The sequence below is a fragment of the Solanum dulcamara genome, chromosome 1 (assembly GCF_947179165.1).
Source record: "Solanum dulcamara chromosome 1, daSolDulc1.2, whole genome shotgun sequence".
In the NCBI taxonomy this organism is placed as follows: domain Eukaryota; kingdom Viridiplantae; phylum Streptophyta; class Magnoliopsida; order Solanales; family Solanaceae; genus Solanum; species Solanum dulcamara.
In genome coordinates this window covers 86,221,232-86,245,046 of record NC_077237.1, presented here as the reverse complement: position 1 = coordinate 86,245,046, position 23,815 = coordinate 86,221,232, and the positions used below count along the sequence as shown (strand labels likewise).

The 23,815-nt window shown below is 30.6% G+C and overlaps 4 protein-coding genes and 1 pseudogene across 4 annotated transcripts; 2 read left to right on the top strand and 3 right to left on the bottom strand.

The window, feature by feature from the left end:
* Window positions 1-1,284: 1,284 nt before the first annotated feature.
* LOC129890473 (acetyl-CoA-benzylalcohol acetyltransferase-like) lies at window positions 1,285-2,670 on the bottom strand (annotated as a pseudogene).
* Window positions 2,671-4,277: 1,607 nt separating this feature from the next.
* Window positions 4,278-5,796, top strand: LOC129890467 (vinorine synthase-like). The gene has a single exon (XM_055966017.1). The coding sequence runs from the start codon at window positions 4,321-4,323 to the stop codon at window positions 5,680-5,682; it is 1,362 nt and encodes a 453-aa protein (XP_055821992.1). The 5' UTR covers window positions 4,278-4,320; the 3' UTR covers window positions 5,683-5,796.
* A 4,147-nt stretch (window positions 5,797-9,943) lies between these two features.
* Window positions 9,944-10,909, top strand: LOC129895305 (acetyl-CoA-benzylalcohol acetyltransferase-like). Its single transcript, XM_055971006.1, has one exon. It carries the CDS (start codon window positions 9,944-9,946, stop codon window positions 10,907-10,909), a length of 966 nt encoding a protein of 321 aa, XP_055826981.1.
* A 641-nt stretch (window positions 10,910-11,550) lies between these two features.
* On the bottom strand, window positions 11,551-15,116 carry LOC129882719 (2-alkenal reductase (NADP(+)-dependent)-like). Its single transcript, XM_055957145.1, has 5 exons — window positions 14,758-15,116; window positions 13,533-13,710; window positions 12,829-12,995; window positions 12,430-12,512; window positions 11,551-12,151 (listed from the first exon to the last, which is right to left on the bottom strand). Exons 1-5 carry the CDS (start codon window positions 14,980-14,982, stop codon window positions 11,773-11,775), a joined length of 1,032 nt encoding a protein of 343 aa, XP_055813120.1. The 5' UTR covers window positions 14,983-15,116; the 3' UTR covers window positions 11,551-11,772.
* Window positions 15,117-18,920: 3,804 nt separating this feature from the next.
* LOC129890456 (polygalacturonase-like) lies at window positions 18,921-20,669 on the bottom strand. Its single transcript, XM_055966011.1, has 4 exons — window positions 20,207-20,669; window positions 19,847-20,136; window positions 19,506-19,734; window positions 18,921-19,403 (listed from the first exon to the last, which is right to left on the bottom strand). The coding sequence occupies exons 1-4, from the start codon at window positions 20,642-20,644 to the stop codon at window positions 19,185-19,187; spliced, it is 1,176 nt and encodes a 391-aa protein (XP_055821986.1). The 5' UTR covers window positions 20,645-20,669; the 3' UTR covers window positions 18,921-19,184.
* Between the last annotated feature and the right edge of the window lie 3,146 nt (window positions 20,670-23,815).

The window sequence follows — 23,815 nt, the reverse complement described above, 5'->3', positions numbered from 1 at the left end:
GCTCTTCAATTACTTAGGAACTCATCCTAACTCCTGCATACACTTCACAATAGTCGAGTTCGATCCTACACGTATACGAAGAAGGGTCCGAATCTTAGTGAAGAATTTTAGGGGGTGTTACATAACCCATGAATATTTTGGTGATATGACTTTCGGTCATTTTTTATTCGAAACCTTTATGGGACCCTCCGTAATTACCTGATGGAGTAGTACATATAGCCTCGGCATGATGCGCGACGTATTCATAGCATTTAGGGACCATACAAACTTTTAGGATAATAAAGATATAGATATACAATTATTATATACGACTATATACATATTATACATAAAAAGTGTGCTTTCAATATTATATGACCAAGAGAGTAAAAAATTGTACTCATATTGCAATATCCCTGCACTAGCAAGGGCCAATAGATAATCAATCGAGCACCTATAGTGTGATTCATTTAAATTCTTTTCTCGTAATCAATATTCTTCCAATGAACTATCCTTTTTTAAATAAAAAAAACCAACAATAATAATTCAATACATATATACATATTCAGCCATCCTATAAATGGTTAGGTCTGAAAAAAACAAAGTGTACGCAAATTTTGTTTCTATTTTATAAGAGAGGTATATTGTTTTCGATATATCCTTGACCACAATTCAAAATATGATTCAAAGAATTATGTAGTGTTTAAATTTCATAATTGACCATTTGAAAACTAACCTTGAATATGAAATATGCAGTAGATATAGTAATTACCTCCATACGTAACCATAGTGCAACCTTGCCTTAAAAATAACAAAAACATTGTATGTTTTCAATATTTAACCAAAAATAAAAGTGAAAACTTTAACTATGAAGAAAACAAAATAAGAAAATTAAAAAAAAGTATCTCACTTTAAGAATTTCCCTCCGATACAATTCAAACCCAAACGAGGTTCAGGTATATCACCCAACAACACACCACCGTTATAACAGATTAAAATACACTCGTTAATAATTACAAAAATAATTATACAGTTCGTATGTATAATTAAATTAAATTTATACCAGGAGACTTTTGACATCTTTTACTTCGAGTTCACTTTTAGTAAACAATTTATAAGCATCAAATTTGAATTAATTCTTCTTTAATTTCATCAGATTCGGGTTTATCTCTTATGATATTAATGCTATGAATTCCAGGAACTCGAGCTAATTGAATAACACATTGCCCTACTATGCTTGTAGCTACATTTTGAACAATTGTGTCCCATGTATTTATCGAAAAAACTAATTAATTTTAAATCAAATTAAAATAATTAAACATGTTTTTTTTATTTGGGAATTTAAATGATAAACTTGGTTTTAAAGCCATATAACTCCACAGGCTTATTATGAAAGTAACACAAAAAGACGACTCTTAGGGACCTAAAACTCAAAGAAATCCTTGATATCAGTGTCACATTCAAATAAATGCATATTAATTTGCTTCAAATCCCATTTCCACATTCTGCGTCATACAACTAGCAAAACTCTCCATGTCTTGACCCAAAATGCATGAAACATGGTTTTCCCCAACCAAAATCAGCTTCTTGTATAGGAATCTACACAAACTTGAACTTGCGTACATGTCAACTTCATCAGTACTATTTCGCCAGTCTTATGCTAGGAAACTTCCATTATATGTATTTGCAACGGCAGACACTACGTCCTCTGGTGAACTCTTGTTACAAACAATAATAGTTTCCTTCACCGTATCGCGAAGTAATGTCACTAATTCGTACAACTCGGGCATCTTCTTGTTGTGATCCCAGGTACGAATTTTACAGGGATGCCAATTATAAGATTCTCGAATGATTTTTCTACTTGAGGTAAAGAAATCAACCTAGTTCGCAAGTTTACTGACGCCCATTAAGAAACGTCTTAGATGTCCGTGTTTCTTCTTTGAAACAATGAGGGCTATGATCATTTCAACTCTTGAGGGCTTAAAGCATAAGTGATCCACAACTTCTTCTTAGTCTTGAAATGGAATCTTCGTTGATGTGTAGCCTTTTGGATTCTAATGCAGTATCCATACGATCTTCAGGAGGAACACAAGGCAAGAGAAGTTTCGATAAATCTCTTGGTGAGAAAACATGATCCAAATTAAAGCTCATGAAATCGATCTTCTCTATAGGAATCTCCATTCTGCACACTTTGGACCACTCATTAATAATATTAAAAGTTTAGTAACCATCCATTGCAATTATGTGCACGTGGCTCATACATAGAGCCAGGCTACCACACTCGAATTCTGTGATTTGGATAATGACAATTGGTAAGGTGAACAAGTTGGATTCATCTACATCCTAAGTATTTTGAGGCCAACAAAGCAATGCAACGTTGACATCCTTGTGTGCTTTCTCAAAAAATTCATTAAGTTTACTATTTACCTTTGCTTTTACGAATTTAACCCCTTGGTTTAAAAGTCTAGATAAGGATTGCTCAAATTTTTCTTGATCATGAGTTGCATAATTATAAGTGTTCTTGGTAAGAGGAGGATAGAAAAGAAAAAAGGTATATGTTCCAACTTAGATATTTGATCAAAGAAAGATAATTAATTTGTAATTTTGTAGATGATTTGGAGTTGGTGAAGATGGTTTTATGAATTTTGTGGACATGATTTCAACTTCCATGTTTTCTTTTTGAAAAGCCATATATATAAATATAGCAAAAGAGAAATTAAACAAAGAAGTGAAGAAGGCATACGTAGACGCACTCCACTCTTCCCCTTTATATAGAAAAAAATATGGGCTGTAAATATGATATCCAAAGGAGTCACTATTAGAAGAAGGATTTTTTTATGGTGAATCAGTGAGAAAATTATGCTATAAAATATGATTTTCTTACTCAAACGTAATATAAAAATCTTTTATGTTGTGAGTGTAAATGTTAAACTATTAATACTGTTGATTCAGGTACAGTAACATTGCATGGCTAAAGGAATATCAAGACCCTATTTCAAGCACATAATATGTAATTTAATTAAAAATAATTTGAGACAGATTCATGATTTGAAGTTTATAGATTTTAAGTAATTGTTTTTTTGATCGACTGGATTTCTAATAAATTATTTAAATATATTAGGAATTTTTTCATAATCCATTTAAAGTGCTCAAACAAATGTCGATCACGACTCGCGTGATAAAAAGGACAAGTCAAAAAAATATGTGTCCTTACACTCACTTCGTTTCAATTGATGTAATGTATCTATAAAGCATATTATTAAAGATAAAATGAGAAATAAAATTATTATTAAATAATTAAAAAGAAATGATCAAAATCCTAACTATCCATTCTCACCAATCATTGTGGTTTTTCTATTTTAAATCAATCTTTTCTTGAAACGATAACAATGATAGGTGACTAAGTCCAAATAATATATATATATATGGTAGGTAGGATTGAGCAGGACAAGCTCATGGTATAATTAACAATGCCATATTATTGAAAATGGAACAAATAATATTGTAAATATAATAAAAAACATAGTAATATTATGATTATTATTTTTTACAAAAATTAATATAGTTCTAGTTTATTGTAATAGGATAAATTTTTGATCGTATTACAAATTTGATATAATATAAAAACAGATACTCAAATTTAGCCTCAATTAATAAGTAAACATTTTAATTTTTAGAATACACATCTAGACACCTCAACACTTCAAATTTGATATTACACAATATATAAAATGTATTGGAGGTCAATTTTTTAATTTAGGACGTTCAAAATTCACCTTACCATTCGGAGCTCATCCAAGCACTATATTTTTATTTTTAAAAATTCCTTAATGAAAAATAAAAATCTTAAATCTGAAGTCACGTTTTTCAAGGAAGAAGACCTTACATCAATCAATAATCACTTGTTTCAATCCTACCTACAATGCATATATATATATATATATATATATATATATATATATTATTGGGACTCAGTCTCCTACCATGGTGACTTTTTTTAAAAAAAATGATTAGAAAACAGGAAAACCACAATAATTGGTGAGAATGGTTTAACGTAGGATTCTGATCATTCATTTTTAATTATTTAGTAATAATTTAATTTTAATTTTTTTTTATCACGTGGGGCGTGATTTTTACATTATGTTCAATAAAAAATAAGTAAAATCATATTTATGACATAAATTTTTCACAGATTCGCGATAAAAAAAATACTCCTTTGAATATCATATTTAGAGCCCATATTTTTTGCTATATAAAGGGGAAGAGTGGAGTGCCTCAACATATATCTTTCTTCACTTCTTTGTTTAATTTCTCTTTTGCTATATATATATACACACACACATGGCTTTTCAACAAGAAACATGCATGGAAGTTGAAATCACCTCCACCAAATTTATAAAACCAGCTTCATCAACTCCAAATAATCTACAAAATTACAAATTATCTTTCTTTGATCAAATAGCTGATTTGGAACATTTACCTCTTGTTCTTTTCTATCCTCCTCCTACCAACAATACTTATAATTATTCAACTCATGATCAAGAACAATTTGAGCAATCCTTATCTAGAGTTTTAACACATGTTTACCCCATCGCTGGCAGATTATCCGATGACGACTTGATATCCTGTCATGACCAAGGGGTTAAATTTGTAAAAGCAAAGGTAAATAGTAAACTCAATGAATTTCTTGAGAAAGCATACAGGGATGTCAACTTTGCATTGCTTTGTTGGCCTCAAGATACTTGGAATGCAGATGAATCCAACTTGTTCACCTTACCAATTGTCATTGTCCAAATCACAGAATTCGAGTGTGGTGGCTTGGCTCTATCTATGAGCCACGCGCACCCTGCAATGGATGCTTACTCAACTTTTAATATTATTAACGAGTGGTCCAAAGTGTGCAGAATGAAGATTCCTATAGAGAAAATTAATTTTATGAGCTTTAATTTGGCTCATGTTTTCCCACCAAGAGATTTATCGAAATTTCTCTTGCCTCGTATTCCTGAGGAAGATCGTGTGGATTCTAAAGTAGTAGCCAAAAGGCTATACATCAATGAAGATTCGATTTCAAGGCTTAGAGAACAAATCGGAGAGTTATGCTTTAATCCCTCAAGAGTTGAAATGATCATAGCCCTCCTATGGAGGGCTTTCATCCGTGCTTCAGAAAAAAGGCATGGTCATCTAAAACGTTCTATAATGGGCGTCCCAGTAAACTTGCGCACTAGGTTGATTTCTTTACCTCAATTAGCAAAATCGTTTGGGAATCTTGTAATTGAGGCCCCTGTAAAATTCATACCTGGGGTTCACAACAAGGTGCCCGAGTTGCACGAATTAGTGACATTAATTCGCGACACGGTGAAGGATACTATTATTGCTTGTGACAAGAGTTCACCAGAGGACATAGTGTCTGCCGTGGCAAATATATATAATGGAAGTTTCCGATCACAAGAGTGGGGAAATAGTACTGATGAAGTTGACGAGTACACAAGTTCAAGTTTTTGTAGATTTCCTATTCAAGAAGCTGATTTTGGTTGGGGAAAACCATGTTTGATGCATTTTGGATCAAGGCATATTCAGTCTTGCTGGTTGTATGATGCAGAATGTGGCAATGGGATTTGTGTGCAACTGGATTTGAAGGAAGTTAATATGCATCATTTATTTGAATTATGTCACACTGATATCAACGATTTCTTTCAGTTTTAGCCTAATTACATCTCTAGGGTTGGGAATTTTTTTTTCTTGTTATTATTGTTATTGTTGTTGTCATTTTGGATTTTGTAATAATAAAGTTGCATCCGTTATTTTGTCCCAACTTAATTTGTTGGAGAATATTTTATTTTTTAGATATCAACGATTTCTTCCAGTTTTAGGTCCCTAAGAGTCTGTTTTTTTCTTTCTTTCATAACAAAGCTTCTGGAGATTGAGGTCCACAAGTGGTACTTGTAGATACTGTATTTGAGACAGTTGTTTAAATTTCTTATGATATGCTTCTTGAGTACCCTTGTTGTTTTAACCAAATGACCTTCGTGTGATTGGTTCCACAAGTGGTACTTCTAGATACTGTATTTGAGACAGTTGTTTAAATTTCTTATGATATGCACCTTAAGTACCCTTATTGTTTTAACCAAATGACCTTCGTATGATTGGTTCCACAAGTGGTACTTCTAGATACTGTATTTGAGACAGTTGTTTAAATTTCTTATGATATGCTCCTTGAGTACCCTTGTTGTTTTAACCAAATGACCTTCGTGTGATTGCGTCCTGGATTAGCTACTCCTTGTGTTCATTTTTATTTATTACATTTTGCTTCTTGATAGTAAAATTATATAAACTTAGATTAATATTTTAAGATGTATTTTTTTTTAGAAAATATGAATTTGTTAGCGAAAAAACTAAATGTTTATCAGACGACGGGCCTTTTCCCCTTGAGAGTACTTATATCTACCCTTGAAATTCAAGACCAGATGAAAGAAAATATGTGATTTTTATTAAATACTATATAATTTTATATATACGTGTAATTTAAATATTATTTAATTAATTGTATGTGTCAAGAAACTAATATAAGAAAAGTTATAGCCAATGAATTTGCATTTTAAATTCAAATTTATTCTTAATTTTTTTAACTTTATAGAATAAATTCTATCTAAATATTTTTTTAAAATAAAATCTAAATATTTATTTTAAAAATATAATCAAATACAACTCTAATTATTTTCATGGTCAAGGTAATTAATACCCATGAAAATAATTCAGTTCTCAAGGTAATTAATACCCATGAAAATAATTCAGTTCTCAAGTTAATTAACATTATCGAGGCAAGATTTAAATGCTGGTGGGTGGGAATACCTAACGTCCTCACCGCTTCTCTGTACTCAGTCTTAAATTATGTGCCATATTTTTTTTATACTTTTTTTATATAAATTATTAATTAGGAGAATAATTACTATTAAACATAAAATTAAAAAACAAAATTAATGTTATCTTAAATTTTTTAAATAATAAATAATTTAAAATATCTATTTTTAAAAAATTATGATAAATATTTTGAATCAGAGTTTAATATTTAAACGTGGTATGTGGGAAGTAGTACCTAACTCCCTATCAAGCATGTTCATGTTTATTTGAAAAAAACATTGTTTTTGAAAACATTGAATTTATATCGGCGAAATTCATCGGTACTCTCCTAAAGTTGGCATTAACTTTCACTTAGACACCTCAATTATGCGTTGTTCATTTTAGACATCTCAAGTAAGATTTCGATGTGTCATTTTGACACTTTTCTGACAATCACGTAGCATATATATATATATACAATCACCAAAATATATTAAATGTGTGTAATGTACGTCAGCGAATTAAATAAAGACACGTAGTATATATATATATATATATATATTATTATTATTATTATTATTATTATTATTATTATTATTATTATTATTAGCTCCAATGTACGTAAGAATTGCACATGATTTTCATGTTAGAATATTTCCGTAGAGATTTGATTCTGTTGTCTGTTGCAAATATGTTTTTTTGGAAGGCTTTTCAGTTTTCACGTGATACATATATTGTTTTAAGTTTGAACATTTTAATTTTTAATCGAAATAATTTATAATTATAAAGGTTGTTTATAATTAGTAGGATCCATAAGAATAGTTTTAAATAGAAAGTATTAGTAATAATTAGTATTATTGATATTAATAATGCTGAAATTATTTCGTATGCATTGTTTGATATGATGTATTAGAATTAACATGCATTGCATAATTTTTTAAAAATTCTTACAAAAATTCCTTCCACAAATACGATATTGGAAAGGATGTAAACAAGGCTTTGAAGGGCGTAATTGAATTTTTAACCATGCTAAGCCATGCGTTGATAATATCATGATTTATCCTATATTAGTTATGCATAATATAATATCAAATAGAGTGTGTATCATTACTTATACATACGTCAAAAAAGTACTGTATCAAACAGGATATTAATAATATACAGAATTAATACATGCATTTATTTTAATACATCCTACTAGGGCTGTACAAGGCAAACCGATAAACCGCACCAAATCGATAAATCGAACCAAACCGGAAAAAAAACTCGACTAGTGGTTTGGTTTGACTTGGTTTGGTGTTTGGAAAAAAAACCCGACCATTATAAGATTGGTTTGGTTTTAACTAAAAAAGTCAAAACTAACCCAAACCGACCCGATTATAGATATACTACTTTTAAATTATGTTATACATAAAAAAAATTATTAAAATGTAATTTATAAATATTTTTAAAAATTTTTCATAATTTTTGTTTTCTTTCTTACATTTAGATTTGGATTTGAGAAGCCATCTAAATAATATACAAAAAGAGCTCAACTTATAAAATTATATTATAAAGTTAAAACTTCAAACAGTGTTCTGCCTCCATCTTATATATTGATATTTTGTACTAGAACTTTTTTAAGAAGCACTATGTATTTTTTAGATACTATGAAAAATCCAAAAAACCAGAAAAACCCAAAAAAATCCAAAAAATCCGAGAAAAATTGATATCGAAAAATCCGACTTTTATTAGTTTGATTTGGTTTATAGATTTAATAACCCAACACAAATAATTTGGTTTGATTTATAAAAAATTCAAACCAATCCGATCCATGTACACCCTACATCCTACCAAACGACATCGGATATTTATGGTTAACAGTTTTACTTATTGATCGTCAATTTTAACACATGTAGTATTAAACTGCTAACGACACCAATAAATAAAATATATGAGATCGTTTACTATTTTACTTCATATATTTTTCTTTGCACGTTTTAAAAAAAATATTAATTAATAGATAATTTTATTAATTGTTTTTGTTCATACTTTGATCTCAATTTAATATTATCTTCTTTTTCACCACATTAATCTCTCTCCAAATTTATTAAGCGTAAATGTGCAAACTAATACTCCTCCCAGTTCAAGTTATTTATCTGATTTTAATTTGACACATAATTAAAAAAATAAAGTTTTTTTTTTAATTTTGTGGTCATAAATATGCTATGTAGAATGTTGAAATTATAGAATTGTCAAAAAAAATAATAAAGAGATATTTTTTTAAACAAACTAAAAAAAAGTAAGACAAATAAATTAAAATGGAGAATATAATATTATATCTTAACAATTATTTTTAGTAAACACGATAACTAAAATGGAGCAGAGTAAGAAATCATTTTCTTTTACCCATATGGTAGGTGCCCTGAAGAACTCATTTCCTCAAATTTTTTTGTAAGGAATTGTTTGATATGAAATATAAGGTATAATAATCTTACGGATAAAATGCATGACTTTTTATCCTATAAATTATTTCATATATATGATGGAATAACTTATTACGAAATAATTTATTGTGAAATAATTAATTTCAAAATAACTTGTTCCCAACCAAATAACTCGTAAAAATTAACAAAAAAACCAACATTTTCCCAATATTATATATTATATTGCAAACAGAAAGCAGTTTACACCTATCAACTTGTCTCTTCAAACTTATAAAGTTTGGTCTCTTTCCCTCAATATTTTTGTCACATCAAAAAATGGATAGCCTTTGTGTTAATTTTAGTGACCAAATTCAAGTTATAATCATGTCCAAAAAACTCATAAAACCATCCTCACCTACTCCAAATCACCTCCAAAATTACAAATTATCTTTTTTTTGACCAACTAGCTGAGCAAACACATGCCTTTTGTTCTTTTTTATCCCAAAAACAACTCTAAAATTACCACTAATTCTATGATACAACAACTTGAAGAATCACTTTCAAGGATTTTGACTCATGTTTATCCTATTTCTGGTAGATTTGATGAAAACAAATATTCAATTATTTGTCAAGATCAAGGTGTTACATTAATAAAAGCCAAGGTCTATCGTAGTATGGACGATGAATTCCTCCAACAAGCACACACCAACTAGGATTTCGTCATGGAATTTTGGCCACATGACATTAAGATCGTGAACGCTACTAATTTGTTCGTGACACCAATTATGTTTGTGCAAATTACGATTTTTCAATGTGGGGGAATTGCGTTATCGACAAGCACTTCCCACCCTGCAATGGATGGATGGACGAATTTTACCTTCATATACGAGTGGTCCAAAGTGTGCAAGTTGGGAATCCCAACTGAAAAAATCAATTTCATGAGCTTTGATTTGGCTAACATTTTTGGACCTAGAAACATAACATTTTCAGATCAAGCAAAACCTTTGAACACAAAATTAGTGGCCAAAAACCAAATTATGGATGAAGTCTCTCTATCAAAACTCAGAGACAAATTAACAAACTCTGAAGCATTATGCTTTAAGCCTTCCAGAGTTGAAATGGTCACCGCGATTTTATGGAGGTCTCAACTCCGTGCTTCACAGGCAATAACAGGGGAAATAAAGCCTTCAGTAATGTCATTTCCCTTGAATTTACGCGGTAAACTTAAATACCCCGAATCAACTAATCCTTTTGGAAATTTTATTATTGACATTCCTATAACATATGATCCTAAAGGGAATACCAATATGGAATTAAAAGATTTCATAATATTAATAAGAGAAACAATGCAGAAAACTCTTGATTATTGTGGTGAAACTTCATCAGCAAATGAAGTAATTGAAATGGTGGCTAATTTATATAACAAAAATTATGAAGGAAAAGAATGGGGAGCTAATGATGATATTGAGGAATTTACTTGCTCAAGTTTGACTAGGTTTCATATGCAAGAAGCAAATTTTGGATGGGGAAATCCAAAATTAATGCATTTTGGATCAAGAAACAATCAAGTTTTTTGGTTGTATTCAACACAATGTGGTAATAGTATTGGTGTCCAAATGGATCTGAAGGAAAAGTACATGGACTTCATTCAACATGACCTAGAATTCCTAGCTTTTATCAAAGTTTAATTTAGTGTAGGGAGTAATAGATTTTGTTATTTCTAGTCAATCTTTTTCTTTAATTTTTCTATGTCTATGTAGTGTAATTACATTTTGTGATTTTCAAAAAACACCCTTATTTCAAATCATGTCATCAATGATAGAATCAAATTTTTTATAATGGCGATTCAAAATATAAAGAAGTCAATGAGATTTAATATCTACTACATAGGCATAAAAATGGTTTTGACCTTATATATTATTGTACTTTTTTGATGAAGGAAATTTAGTTAAACCCTCTCTCGATAATTTAGTGTAGGGAGGAATAAATTTTGTTATTTCTAGTCAATCTTTTTCTTTAATTTTTCTGTGTATGTAGTGTAATTACATTTTGTGATTTTCAAAAAGCACCCTTATTTTGACCTTCCATTTCAAATTGATGACGCAGAATCAAAATTTTCACAAAGGCGATTCCAAATATGAAGAATTTAATATCTACTATATATGCATAAAAATAATTTTGACCTTATATATATAGTATACTTTTTTGACGAAGGGAATTCAATTGAACCCTCTCCCGATACTCTAACTTCGCCCATGCTTGTATATAAAAGGATCATTCACTATACAAAATGTTACTCTGCTACTGATGAATCCGCCATATTCACGACTTTTTGCCATTCAAAATGTCTTCTTTTATTGCAACACAAAGTTCAGTAACCACAAAACTCATAACAACTTTTGGTCTGTACAAACTTAGCATACTTGATAACATATGTTTGTATGATAGAGAAAACACATCAATCTTGATGATTTCTACAACAAAGTCATTTGCTGGTATTTTCATTACATGAGGAAAATACTTTCCATCGTACCAAACACACTCTATAAGTTTATTCACGAGCAACAAGCACCAATTGTTTTCCAACATTTCTACCAGAGAAGAGGCCGACTAGAGCACCTGGTGCACTTTCAATGCCTTCAGCTATATCCTCCACATATTTTACCTTCCCTTCTTTAATGTGTGGAGTAACCATTTCGACAAACTTTTGGTATAGGGGAAAGTAATCAACAGCCAAAAATCCTTGCATACGGAGTCGTTTTGAGATGAGGCAGAACAAGTTGTGAACTCCTTCATTTTGCTCGAGGTTGTATTGTGAGATCATCCCACATACAGCAATTCGTCCATGGATTCTCATGTTGAGAAGAACTGCGTCAAGCATCTTTCCTCCAACGTTTTCAAAGTAAATATCGATTCCATCAGGGAAGTACCTGATTGATGTTCAGACATGATATAATTAACTAATTAAAAAGTGCGTTCTCTATAACAACTTAAGCTATTGGATGAGATTGTCACATATTTCAACAGACTAAATTAATCAACATTTGGTGAGAAATATATGTTATTTAGAAAAACTAACATCAAAAGAACATAGAATACCATGAAAAAAATGTTTAAGGAGAAAGGAATAAATTCTAGCTTCTAATTGAAGGAGAAAATGTCATTTGTGAGTCTATATATCTCAGGAAAAAAAGAACATGACATTTACCTTTTCAAAGCAGCTGATAAATCTTGTTCCTCTTTATAGTTAAATGCTTCATCAAAACCAAATTTGTTCTTCAACAGTTCAACCTAAAAACATGAAAAAACAACGAAAACATTTAGATGGACCTCAAATCTCTCACTTGGAGAATGGTGTTCTTGAAAATACACTACAGGTCATGCATTTAATAAGCAACAAACATCTTAAACTAAACGAGAAATGATTAACAATGGAAAAGGAGATATCTTCCCTGCTGATTCCACTGTTAAGAGGAATGAAGGGGCAACGAAAGTCAGTTTGACATTAGTTAACACAAATATCATCAAGATCCGAACAAGCTTTGAAATCAATCACATTGAGCAGATCAACCATTTTGGTGAAGAGCATTTCCTGAATAAAGCTTACCTTTTCTTTGCTTCCAGCACTTCCAACAACATAGCAACCTACTAGCTTAGCGAATTGTCCAACGAGCTGGCCAACAGCTCCAGATGCAGCGGACACATACACAGTTTCTCCTTTCTTTGGGGAGCATAGCTCATAAAAACCTCCATAAGCAGTTATCCCGGGCATACCTAAGAATACAATTATATTGGTTATTTTTCTCCCTTTTTACACTAAACATTTTCAAATTGTTTGTCTCATGTGTGAAAAATAAACAGCAACGGATCTCAAAAACTATCAACTCAGAAGTGCAAATTTGGAAAGAAGACATTGAGAAGAAAAAGAAGAATTTTCCAGCTTGAATATAAGTATGAACTACGACAAGGAAAATCAATTCTTCAGACCTTAGAAAGACAAACACCGGATTGTTATTATGTAACACATTATAAAAAAAGAAAAAAGGATCAGTTCCAGTAAGATTGAAGCGATTTTTATTTTTTTGAGATATAAGCATTGAAGTGTGTGATCATCAAACACCCTTCCCCCGCAAGTCCAGAACAGGACATGTCTCATGCGTGGACAATATAATATGGATGTCTAAAAATGAATAAACAGTCTAACAATAAGTACTAACATTCTCAAAATTATGTTTAAAACTCCAAGACTTTAGGATATGGAATACGTCTCCACATGGTACTTCACATGATGTTCTTGACGGAATAACTTACCTAGTATTCCTGTATAGTAGGAAAGAGGCACATCTGTATTGTGAATTTTGAAGAGAGTCTCAGGAGCCTTGATGATGCTGTATTCTTCCCATCCAGTTATTCCCCAAACTAAATCATCTTTCTTGAATTTTGGATGAGCTGAATCCACAACTTTAGCCACTCCAAACCCCACAATAGGCTACGCAACATAAAATAAAAAAGGTTTCAATTGCCATTAATGTAAAAATTATAGAAGACATAATACATAAACAACCACCTAAATTTGGTCTCGCCTGCCAAGTAAGCACTCCAACTTTGAGAGTGCACATCTAGACATATCAACTAGGTCTCAACGGACAACTAAACACTTCAACTTGTCTTCACTGCGTTTCATGGACACCCGACGCTAATACGGCACATAAATTTTGGAAGTGTCTAAATGATCTGTTTGTAAGTTGGGAGTGTTCAAGTTCAACTACACAGTAGAGACAAGTTGAGGTGTTTAGAGATGCATACTCAAAGTTGAAGCGTTTACTTGCTAGATGAGGCCAAGTTTGAGTGTCTGTTTATGTATTCTGCCAAAATCATAGAATCTGAAAAAGTTGTCATCCTTTAAATTGACTTAAACTTAAAACAATAAAGAGAAATATCTATATCTACCAACACAATAGATATTGGTTTACCAACTATTTAAATTACTTCAAGTCATATCATTTATCAAGTTAATTAGTTACTCTTAAATGAAGCAACATGATCAATAAAGATTCATATAATCAATCTCCACTTGAATTCGGGCTTCAGGCATTGTTATAGTTGTCATTGTTGTATTAAGTTAGTTGTTTTTGCACCATATATCATCACAAGTTCAGCAGAATCCAGTAACTTTACCTCTGACCTTAGCTTGTATTTGTGTTTAAAAATCCTTTTTTTTTACCCCTTTTCTAGAAGCTCCCCGTAGTCACTCAAACCCACAACCTTAGGATCGGAGATGGAGAGTGCTTACAATCTAAAACCTTCCATAAACTCAAAATTTTAACTCCAACTCTGACTATCACAATCAGGGACGGAGCTAGAGTTTTACCTATGAATTCAGCACAATCTAAGTAACTTTGGTCCGAAACCTTATATTTGTATTAAAAAATCAAATAATTTATATAGAACCAATAAAATATCTATTCTAGAATTCGGAACTCAAACTCAAATTTTTTTGATAAAAAAAAATAAAAAAAGAGGAATTTAGACTTACAGAGCCAGGAATAAAGGAGTCGGTATAGCTGCCTTCCATTTTCTTCATACGAGGTCTCATATATGGGTCACAAGACAAGTAAAGATTTTTCACCAAAAGAGTGTTGGAATCTTCTGGAATTTTCAATTTGATAGTGCTGATCTTCAATTCCATATCTGATTCTTTAGGGAATCCATTTACATAATCTTTTAGTAAGATCTGTTTGTTACTAATCACTTCTCCCATTTTCACTCTGAATTTCTTCCTTGTGAGTGACAACACACTCTCTAATTGAATTATTGCTCTCAATACGATTAGGTGCTTTAACTAATGGCCGTCTTGTTCATGATGGGGATAATGCCTTGTGGGGTTCTTTATGCATGTACAAAATTTCTGACTTTTTCTTCAAAATCAAACTTTTGTGAAAGTAAAAGAAATTATTAAAAAAATTAATGTGCATACCAACTTTTTTTTATTTACAAGAACCCGCGCATAGCAGAAGCTTTAGTGAATCGGGCTGCCCTTTATAAGGTATTTTTAATTTATAAACGGCTTAAAATAAATTCATCTAAATAAGTTTAACTATTTATTGGGTTTATTTTAAGCACAAAATGACTTTAAGTTGATCAGTCAAACACTCAAAAAAAGCTGAAAACAGTTTATAAGCATCTTATAAACCAATTCAAACGGCCTATATATCTCAATGTTAGCTAGCGTTTGATCCAAATTTCTAAATATTTTTAATAAGTGTAAAATTTTGTTGAATGTATTTCTCCATAAATTTTTTAAAGAATATTTGATTATTTTTCTTAAATTTTTTCTCAATTTTTTCTCAATAATACTTGTGACCAAACGTGCGCTAAGAATCTCTTTATTCAATTGAAGATAATAAAGTCTGCTTTAATTTATACCTCCATAATAATTTGATTTGATATAAAATTTAAGATTTTTTTAAAAAAAATTATGATCTAAAATTAGTTATAAATATTTGTATGATTATAAATTATTTTATTAAAAATAAAATAAATATTTTAAAATTAAATTATTACTAATTATAAATATATGACATTTTTTTACACCGACAAAAAAATTTGAAATTATCCCACAGAATCATTTTAAAGTAGCATATATATCTCCTTTTCAGTCATTTTTTGTTGTAAGAAATTATGTGGATTATGCAGCAATCGTCATTTGCCATATACAGTAAAATCTCTATAAATATATATGTTTGAGATTAAAAAAAATTGTTTATCAAGATTATTAATTTATCGATAAATAAAAATATTTATTATTTTAGAGAGTATTTTACAGTATGTTCCATAAGGATGAGATTAATTTTGGTTTTGGTAGGAAAAAAAAATCAACGAATCATATTTTTTAAAAAAATAGTTATTGCTCTAGTATTATTAACTGATTAAATATATATAAATTCTTGATGTATTTTAGTAATTATTACTTTATATTTTTTTGACCTTTAATAATTTATTTTTAATTATTATCTAATGCATTTAGCGAGAATATTACTTTAATATAACTGGCCCAATTCGAAATGAGAGAAAAATATTCATTTAGCGAAACTATTATTTTATGGAATATTTATTGTATCATATTGATGTTATCTTTTTTATTTTTTTATTTTTCTATTGAATTCCTATTCTTTCTCTCTTTTCTCCCTATGTTTTTCACTTCAATCTTTGTAAAATTCCTCCAATATAAACACCATTATTACCAACCCTACAGCAATCATCAACTTTTTAAAATTTTTGTTTTTATAAGGTCCCGCGATACTAAAACACTTATTTGAAGGTGAATTTTTAGTCATTCACGCGCGTGAGATCACATACTATATTCTGGAAATGAGTGATTAAAAATGGTTATATGGTATAATAGGATCACTGTAACTTTTAGGTATCTACTTAATAAAAAAGTGTAAGTTAAGGGAAGGACTTAATGTACGTATTTCTCTTTTTATGTTTTGATATAATTATTTAATATCTGAAATATATTGATTTGACTAATTTAAATTTTTATCGTCATAAAAAGGCTTATAAAAATGTAACGATCAAAAATAGGTCATGAGTGGCACCCACACTTAACCTCCTAAGTGGGAAAACCAACGATACAAACCCCAATTTATATTAACGATTCAACTCATAAAACACGATGATATTGTGGAAGCTCAAACCTTATTAAAGTAAGAAATAATAAAATCACTAAAGTCTATAATATATGTTCTCCAAAATCTGAAAGTCATCACATCAAAAACATCTAAATTCTAAAACTAAGTCTGAAAATATCAAACAATAGAATAAATAAATAACATAATGTGTCCGAAAACTAAGGATAAGATGTCATGACCGAGAGAATCCAACACGAGCTAGAAGGATAGCTCACCCCGGAATCTGATATACTGGAAACTGGCTAGAGCTGAGGGCGAGTCGAAGTCAATGGTACACTCGCTGCACTCCACAAAATAAAATAAAGAAAAAATCAAGTAGGGGTCAGTACGGGGCAACATGTACTGAATAGTTATCATCGGCCGATTCGAAATAGAAATCAATATGCATAACGTAATAGCAGAAAATCAACCATAACACTTAACAAGTGGCAACCAACAAGATCAATATCAAGTGACGGCACAATGATTACATAATTAGTCAATAATATCAAGAGTGTATATGTGGACTCAGGCCTCCACACCACGATCTTTTGGAAAAAGAGTTATTTGAGATTGGGTAGTATTAAGTCATTTTAATATATTTTCCTTTAATATTATCGTGTCGAAACGTGACACTCGATCCATAATATCTTGTCGGAATGTGACACCCGATCCAAATATACCGTGTCGAAATATGACATCCGATCCAAATATATCGTGTCGGAATGTGACACCCGATCCAAATGTACCGTGTCAAAATGTGACATCTGATCCAAATATACAGTGTCGAAATGTGACATCCGATCCAAATGTACTGTGTCGAAATGTGACACCTGATCCAAATGTACCTATCGGAACGTGACACCCGATCCAATAATATAATTAATTTATCATTCTTTCTCATCACTTTTCACTTCATTAACAATATTTCATGAAGTCTTCTTTATCCAAGGCATCACTTTGATAGAGCAAGTTCAAGATTATGGATTTCACGGTCTTGGGATTTCAGACCATTCACAACAACATATCAATCAACCAAACCACAACAGTTAAATGTATAGAAAACTTCACAACATTACACAATGACTATCAATCACTAGTAAGAGTCTCTCTATTATATAGAATCAACCATAACCTACCTCAACCGAAGAACCAAAGTCAAGCAAAGCTAATTCACCAATGCCTTTGCTTTTCTTCAATGCCTCTAACCGTTTCCAATCTATCAAATATATAATATTTATAAGTAAACTAGTCTGAAGACACAAATATTATATATGTTTAACCTAGACCCAACAACCGACTTTATAATTAATTTCCTAAAACTCAAATATGGGGTTAAGCCTCAATTCCTCCAATTTCACAACTCCAATGATATTAATATAGTATAATATAATATACCTAACATTTGATTATCTATTTCAATATATCAAAACTTGAATTATAATTCGATAATTAAATGAAAATCTGTAAAATTATCGAAGCCTGATAAAAAAAAATACGAACAATATACTTCAACTATAGCAACTATCACAATGCAGAGACTATGAATTATACCTATTACAAAGTTATTATATAAGCCATTTTCTTATTTCAATTCCTTCCAATTCTTAAAGGCACCAGAAAAGATTCAACTTATGTGGCCACTGTCTAAATTCTACTCACCCTCAAATTAGTATAAATATAATCGTAGGAATAAATTCACTACCTGGAGTTGTCAAGGGTTCTGCTTCACCGCTTGGTATGAAAGTAAAGTTGTAACTTTCGTGCTCGTGTTCCGCCACCTCTAATTAATAACTATTGATAATATTATTTAACATGTTAAATCCTTTTTCACTTAAATTTATTTTTTTACATGGGTCAAGTGGTATAGAATTTTAAATAAATTAACAATTTAGCCCACCAACTAAATAAATTATCTAAAATTACATTTCAATTAAATAATCGTAATTATCGAATAATTCAAAATACTCATTAAAAATTTATGAGATAATTTTTTTATTAAATAAAAAATTCTAGTGCACAAAACGATAGGGTCGTTACAAACAAAGGGAATATAAGCTTCCATCGGTGTTGTACATTTCATTAGACATTTAATAATGTTACATAAGGAACAATTGAACAACAAGTATAAATAAATACATTACAAATTAAAAGAATACAAAAATATAGTTTAAAAGTTGGAGCTTTCGAGGCCAGCCTCCAAACAAGTAACACAAACAATAAAATTACATTATTAGAGTGTCCATATTCTTCATTAAAATATGCATTATATATATATACTTGTTCTAATTTATAAGCAATGAGTTAGTTCTTGGAAACCAGAAGCTCTTCCTCCAGCATTAACACATGAAGCTTCAGCTCTACCATCTTTATAACTAAGATTCACATCTTCAAGTGTTATTCCAATACATGGATTTGTTTTACTACAATCTAATTTCACTGCTACTTCTGTAGCTGATGTTCCATGTATGTCCTCATACGTTACGTCACTTATCTTTACACCAGAACTCTAAATAAAAAAATAAAAAATGAATAATGTAATTAGTACATATATAATTAGATTAAGATTAAGAACATAATCCAATTTTATCATTATTGTGATAATTAATACCTGATTAGGACAGCTTTCATGATTAGGACAATAATTTTGGTCTATGATTATTGGATTTTGAACATTAGTCATAACAATATGTTGAAAGAGAACATTTCTAACAAAGCCATTGCTAGGTCTTGCCCAAGTTTTTACTCTAACACCATTCTCGGTTCCCGTGAAGGTAACCGTCTTAACTGTCACATTTTGTACTCCTTGCTCTTGCGATTCCCAACCTAAGCTTCCAATGCTGCAGACAAATATCCAGATTTGGACATACATTTTAGTTGAAAAGATCATAAAATCGAAGTAAATCTACTAAATATGTATATATTAATCATTGATATGTTTGTGTTCCAAACCTGATTCCATGGCCAGGGCCACAAGCAATGCCTTCGATCCATAAGTTAGAATTTCCAGGGCCAATAGAGATACAATCATCTCCAGTACCAATATGTGAGTTCATAATGCTCACTCCTGACGATGATTGTACATGAATACCATCAGTATTAGGGCTATTTCCTGGAGATGACACCTTCACTCCTTGTAGCTTCACGTTATGGCAACCATCTACCAAAATATGAAACATTTGGCTATTTTGTGCAGTTACTCCGTTGATTACAATGTTGTTTGAGTTGAAAAAAGCCAGTGCCTGCACCAAAATTTAACGTAAAATATTTTTAAAAATCCACTAAACATTTTACGTGAAAAACTTAACGTACCGTAGTTCCTTTAGGGCAATTTTTGCCTGAGGCCATCTTGCAAGCCCAAAGACCAGCACCTTGACCATCAAAAATTCCACCATAGATAGAAACACCGTTGACTTTTTCAAACTTTATCCAATTTTCGTCATTGCCAATTACATTATAATCAGAGGGAGCTAACAGAGTGCCATCGATACGTATTGTAATAGCATTACTCTTACATGTTTGACCATTGAAGTACGCATTGCGAATCAAGTAATTTCCACGTGGCACGTAAATAGTGGCTGCGCTAGTAGAAGCACAAGCTGCTCCCCATGCACTCAAAAATGCTTTTGATGAGTCTGTTTGGCCATTGGATTTTGCTCCAAAATTTTGAACATTGTAAATGGTATTTGCTGCTAATGATAAGTTAAAGAGAAAGATGAAGAAAATTGGAAAAAATGCTAAGAGACTCATTTTGCTAAAAAAGATTTTTGAGGGATTCAAAGGATTAATTGATGAGGAATTGGAGTTGTTTAGAGGGATATTTATAGACTTTGGGGGTACTCTCATTGATAAGTAGAAATTAAATAAAGATTTTTTTTAATAGTTGCTTTTAGACTAGAATGAAAGTTAGGTTATTTTTCCAATTTGGTCATGTTTTGATTTGGGGAAATAAAGACTTTAAATCATAATCCAGCATAGGCAATCACATGGCCAAAAACAAGAAATTGTTGGCACCTTATTTTAAGGAGAAAATGAGGGGGGGAAAGTTTCTTATACGTTTGAATATTAATTAAATGACTTTAAATGTTAGCAATGTAGTTGTGCTTTTGTTACATACAAACATTATAAAAAATAGAAAAATATGCCCATGCTTTCTGTTATCTAGTGCAATATTCTGTTTACAATTTTTGGCAATACATTCAAAAGTAATAAAGTGATCGAGGCTCTAACATCACATGTACTGAATTAATTATGATTAAATGTTAGGAACTAATTAATTAAAGAGATTCTAACACAAATAGCCGATCAGATTTACTATTTACTTTTTTAAATAGAAAAATTACACGAATAAATAAATATATACTAGTTAATTAGCTAACATAGCTATAGTTTGAATTAATTATGGCTCGCGACAAACATCTAATTGTAATTACAGTTTGAGTTTTGCATAATTCACGTGATTTATACAAACACTGTGTGCAAATCGAATTGTATATCGAAGTATACAAACACTACAAATTGTATAGTGAATTATACAAACGTTGTGCATGAATTGTATAGTGAAATATAAAAACGTTATACAAAAATTGCAAATTGTATAGCGAATTATACAAACGTATACAAATGTTGTGCGAATTATACAAACGTTACTATAACTATAACTACGAATTGTAATTAGTAAACTATAGTTATAGAGCATAATTAAGGTATTTTTGAGTGGCTATATACGAAAATTCCCTTTTTTTAATTAGTATATATAAATTATATACTGATTAAACATGATATACAATATTATATATAGATTAATCATACATATATTCCTTCTGTTCACTTTTACTTGTCAACTATTCCAAAAATGAATTTTTATTTTTAGTTGACACTTCAAACATATCAAGAAAATTTTTTCATGTTTTACCCTTAATATTAATTATTTATTCTCCAAATCATTTTTCAAGACTTGGGGGTGTTTGGATTGACTATTAATTTTAAGTAGCTTATAAGCTAAAACTAAAAGCGGTTTTTAACTTATTTTTGTACTTTTTAGCCTAAAATAAAATGCTTAAAAATATTTAATTTTTTGTCTTATAAAAAGAGTTAAAAGTTAAAAGCCACTTGAAATAAGCCAATTCAAACACTCTTAATAAAAAAAAGGCAGCCCGGTGCACTAAGGCTCCCGCTATGCGCAGGATCCAGGAAAGGGTCTGACCACAAGGGGTCTATTGTACGCAGTCTTACCTTGCATTTCTGCCAGAGGCTGTTTCCAAGGCTTGAACCCGTGACCTCCTGGTCATATGGCAGCAACTTTACCAGTTACTCCAAGACTCCCCTTCTACTCTTAATACTATACATCAATTAATAAAGACAATGTGTTAAAATAACCACATCAATAATTATTTTTTAATGAATATGCCGAGTTTAAATTATATGACAAATAAAAGTGAACTAAGGAGGAAGTATTATAGTTCCCTCAACTATTTTTAATTCAAACCAATTGAGCTAGATGGATAGTTTAATTAATTCTTCTCAAAGACTAGGGTCAAAAATTAGGTGAATACTGTTACAATAAGGAACTTAATTCTTTGTGTTCATTAATGTTACGTTCATGGAATATTGATTTGGTCTATGTGAAAGTATCTATAGGCTACTAGCTATAGCTAGTTACGCAAAACCCCACATGGTTGAGCTGGCATAACTTATACACATGTAATAACTATATTTATCCACATGAGTTGTGGTGAGACTGCTCTACAATTAATTAAAGATCTCGAGTTCAAGCTCTGAATTTGAAGAAAATATTGTTTGGAGCGTCACTCCCTAATGGGTCATATGGAGAAAACCTTGTTGGGAGCGTCTTCTCTAATAGAACCTGTAATACGCGATTCGAATTTTTCAATACGAACAGACAAGGGGTGGGAAATCAAAAAAAAAAAAAAGAAGGTTAAATATCTACATTAAACATGTTAACGAATTTGCTATACTTCAATACTTGTTGAAAAAATTAGTAAGCCAAACGAAAGCGGACTTTAAGATCTCTCTGATGGAAATAATCCCTAACTTTGAAAAAGTAAAGTTAGCACTACAAATTCACATCATTTTTGTGCCTTTTTACATACTTTAATAGAAGCCAACCTAAAACATGGGATCCCAAAAACAAGGATACGTGCATGCATGAAATTAATTGGCATAATAGTTACTACATAAACAAATATTTAAATTTGGTCTCAACTAATAAGTAATCATTCCAACATTAAGTCACTATTAGAAATAAGGTTTTTTCCACACTAATTAATGAAAAATTTATTATAAAACATGATTTTACCACCCCCATTCCCACTGAAAAGGCTCAAAGGAAAAACGCATCGTGCAAAATAGATTCCCATTGAAATACAGGAAATAGCCATTGTACATTTTTTCTTTTCTCATCGATTTAATCAAAATATCTGTGGGAATAATAGCCATTGAATGTTTTTCAATGGAAAATTTCAATGAAATAATATTATAGTATATTTTTAGTAGTGTGTATGCATATTTAGACACCTGAAACTCGTCATCATTGCGCCATTTAAACACTCTAACTTAAAATGATTATATAAACACCTTCAAAATTTATGTATATCGTCAACGTCGGGTGTCCATGAAACACAGTGGCATTGGTGGAGTGTTTAATTGTCAAAATCAAGTTGAGGTGTCTAGATGTACACTCTTAAAATTAGAATGCATATACTTGCTCGTTAAAGCCATGTTTAAATGTATGTTTATGTATTACAATAATTTAGGTTTTTCGTTTATACTTAGGTTGATATTATTACAATTCCAATAAATTTATTAGGGGTTTCCCCCAATTATTTATTAGGTTGATACTATTACAATTTGAATGGTTAGAGAATAAGGAGCTTTTTGTTTATACTTAGGTTTACTTTA

Excerpts from the sequence above, each read along its gene's own strand:
- LOC129890467 (XM_055966017.1), top strand. The coding sequence starts at position 4,321 with ATGGCTTTTCAACAAGAAACATGCATGGAAGTTGAAATCACCTCCACC.
- LOC129895305 (XM_055971006.1), top strand. The coding sequence starts at position 9,944 with ATGGAATTTTGGCCACATGACATTAAGATCGTGAACGCTACTAATTTG.
- LOC129882719 (XM_055957145.1), bottom strand. The coding sequence starts at position 14,982 with ATGGGAGAAGTGATTAGTAACAAACAGATCTTACTAAAAGATTATGTA. Across the intron at positions 12,996-13,532 it reads CTACTATACAGGAATACTAG|GTATGCCCGGGATAACTGCT; the intron begins GTAAGTTATTCC and ends TTGTATTCTTAG. Across the intron at positions 12,152-12,429 it reads TTATCAGCTGCTTTGAAAAG|GTACTTCCCTGATGGAATCG; the intron begins GTAAATGTCATG and ends AACATCAATCAG.
- LOC129890456 (XM_055966011.1), bottom strand. The coding sequence starts at position 20,644 with ATGAGTCTCTTAGCATTTTTTCCAATTTTCTTCATCTTTCTCTTTAAC. Across the intron at positions 20,137-20,206 it reads ATTGCCCTAAAGGAACTACG|GCACTGGCTTTTTTCAACTC; the intron begins GTACGTTAAGTT and ends ATTTTGGTGCAG. Across the intron at positions 19,404-19,505 it reads ATGAAAGCTGTCCTAATCAG|AGTTCTGGTGTAAAGATAAG; the intron begins GTATTAATTATC and ends TTTTTTATTTAG.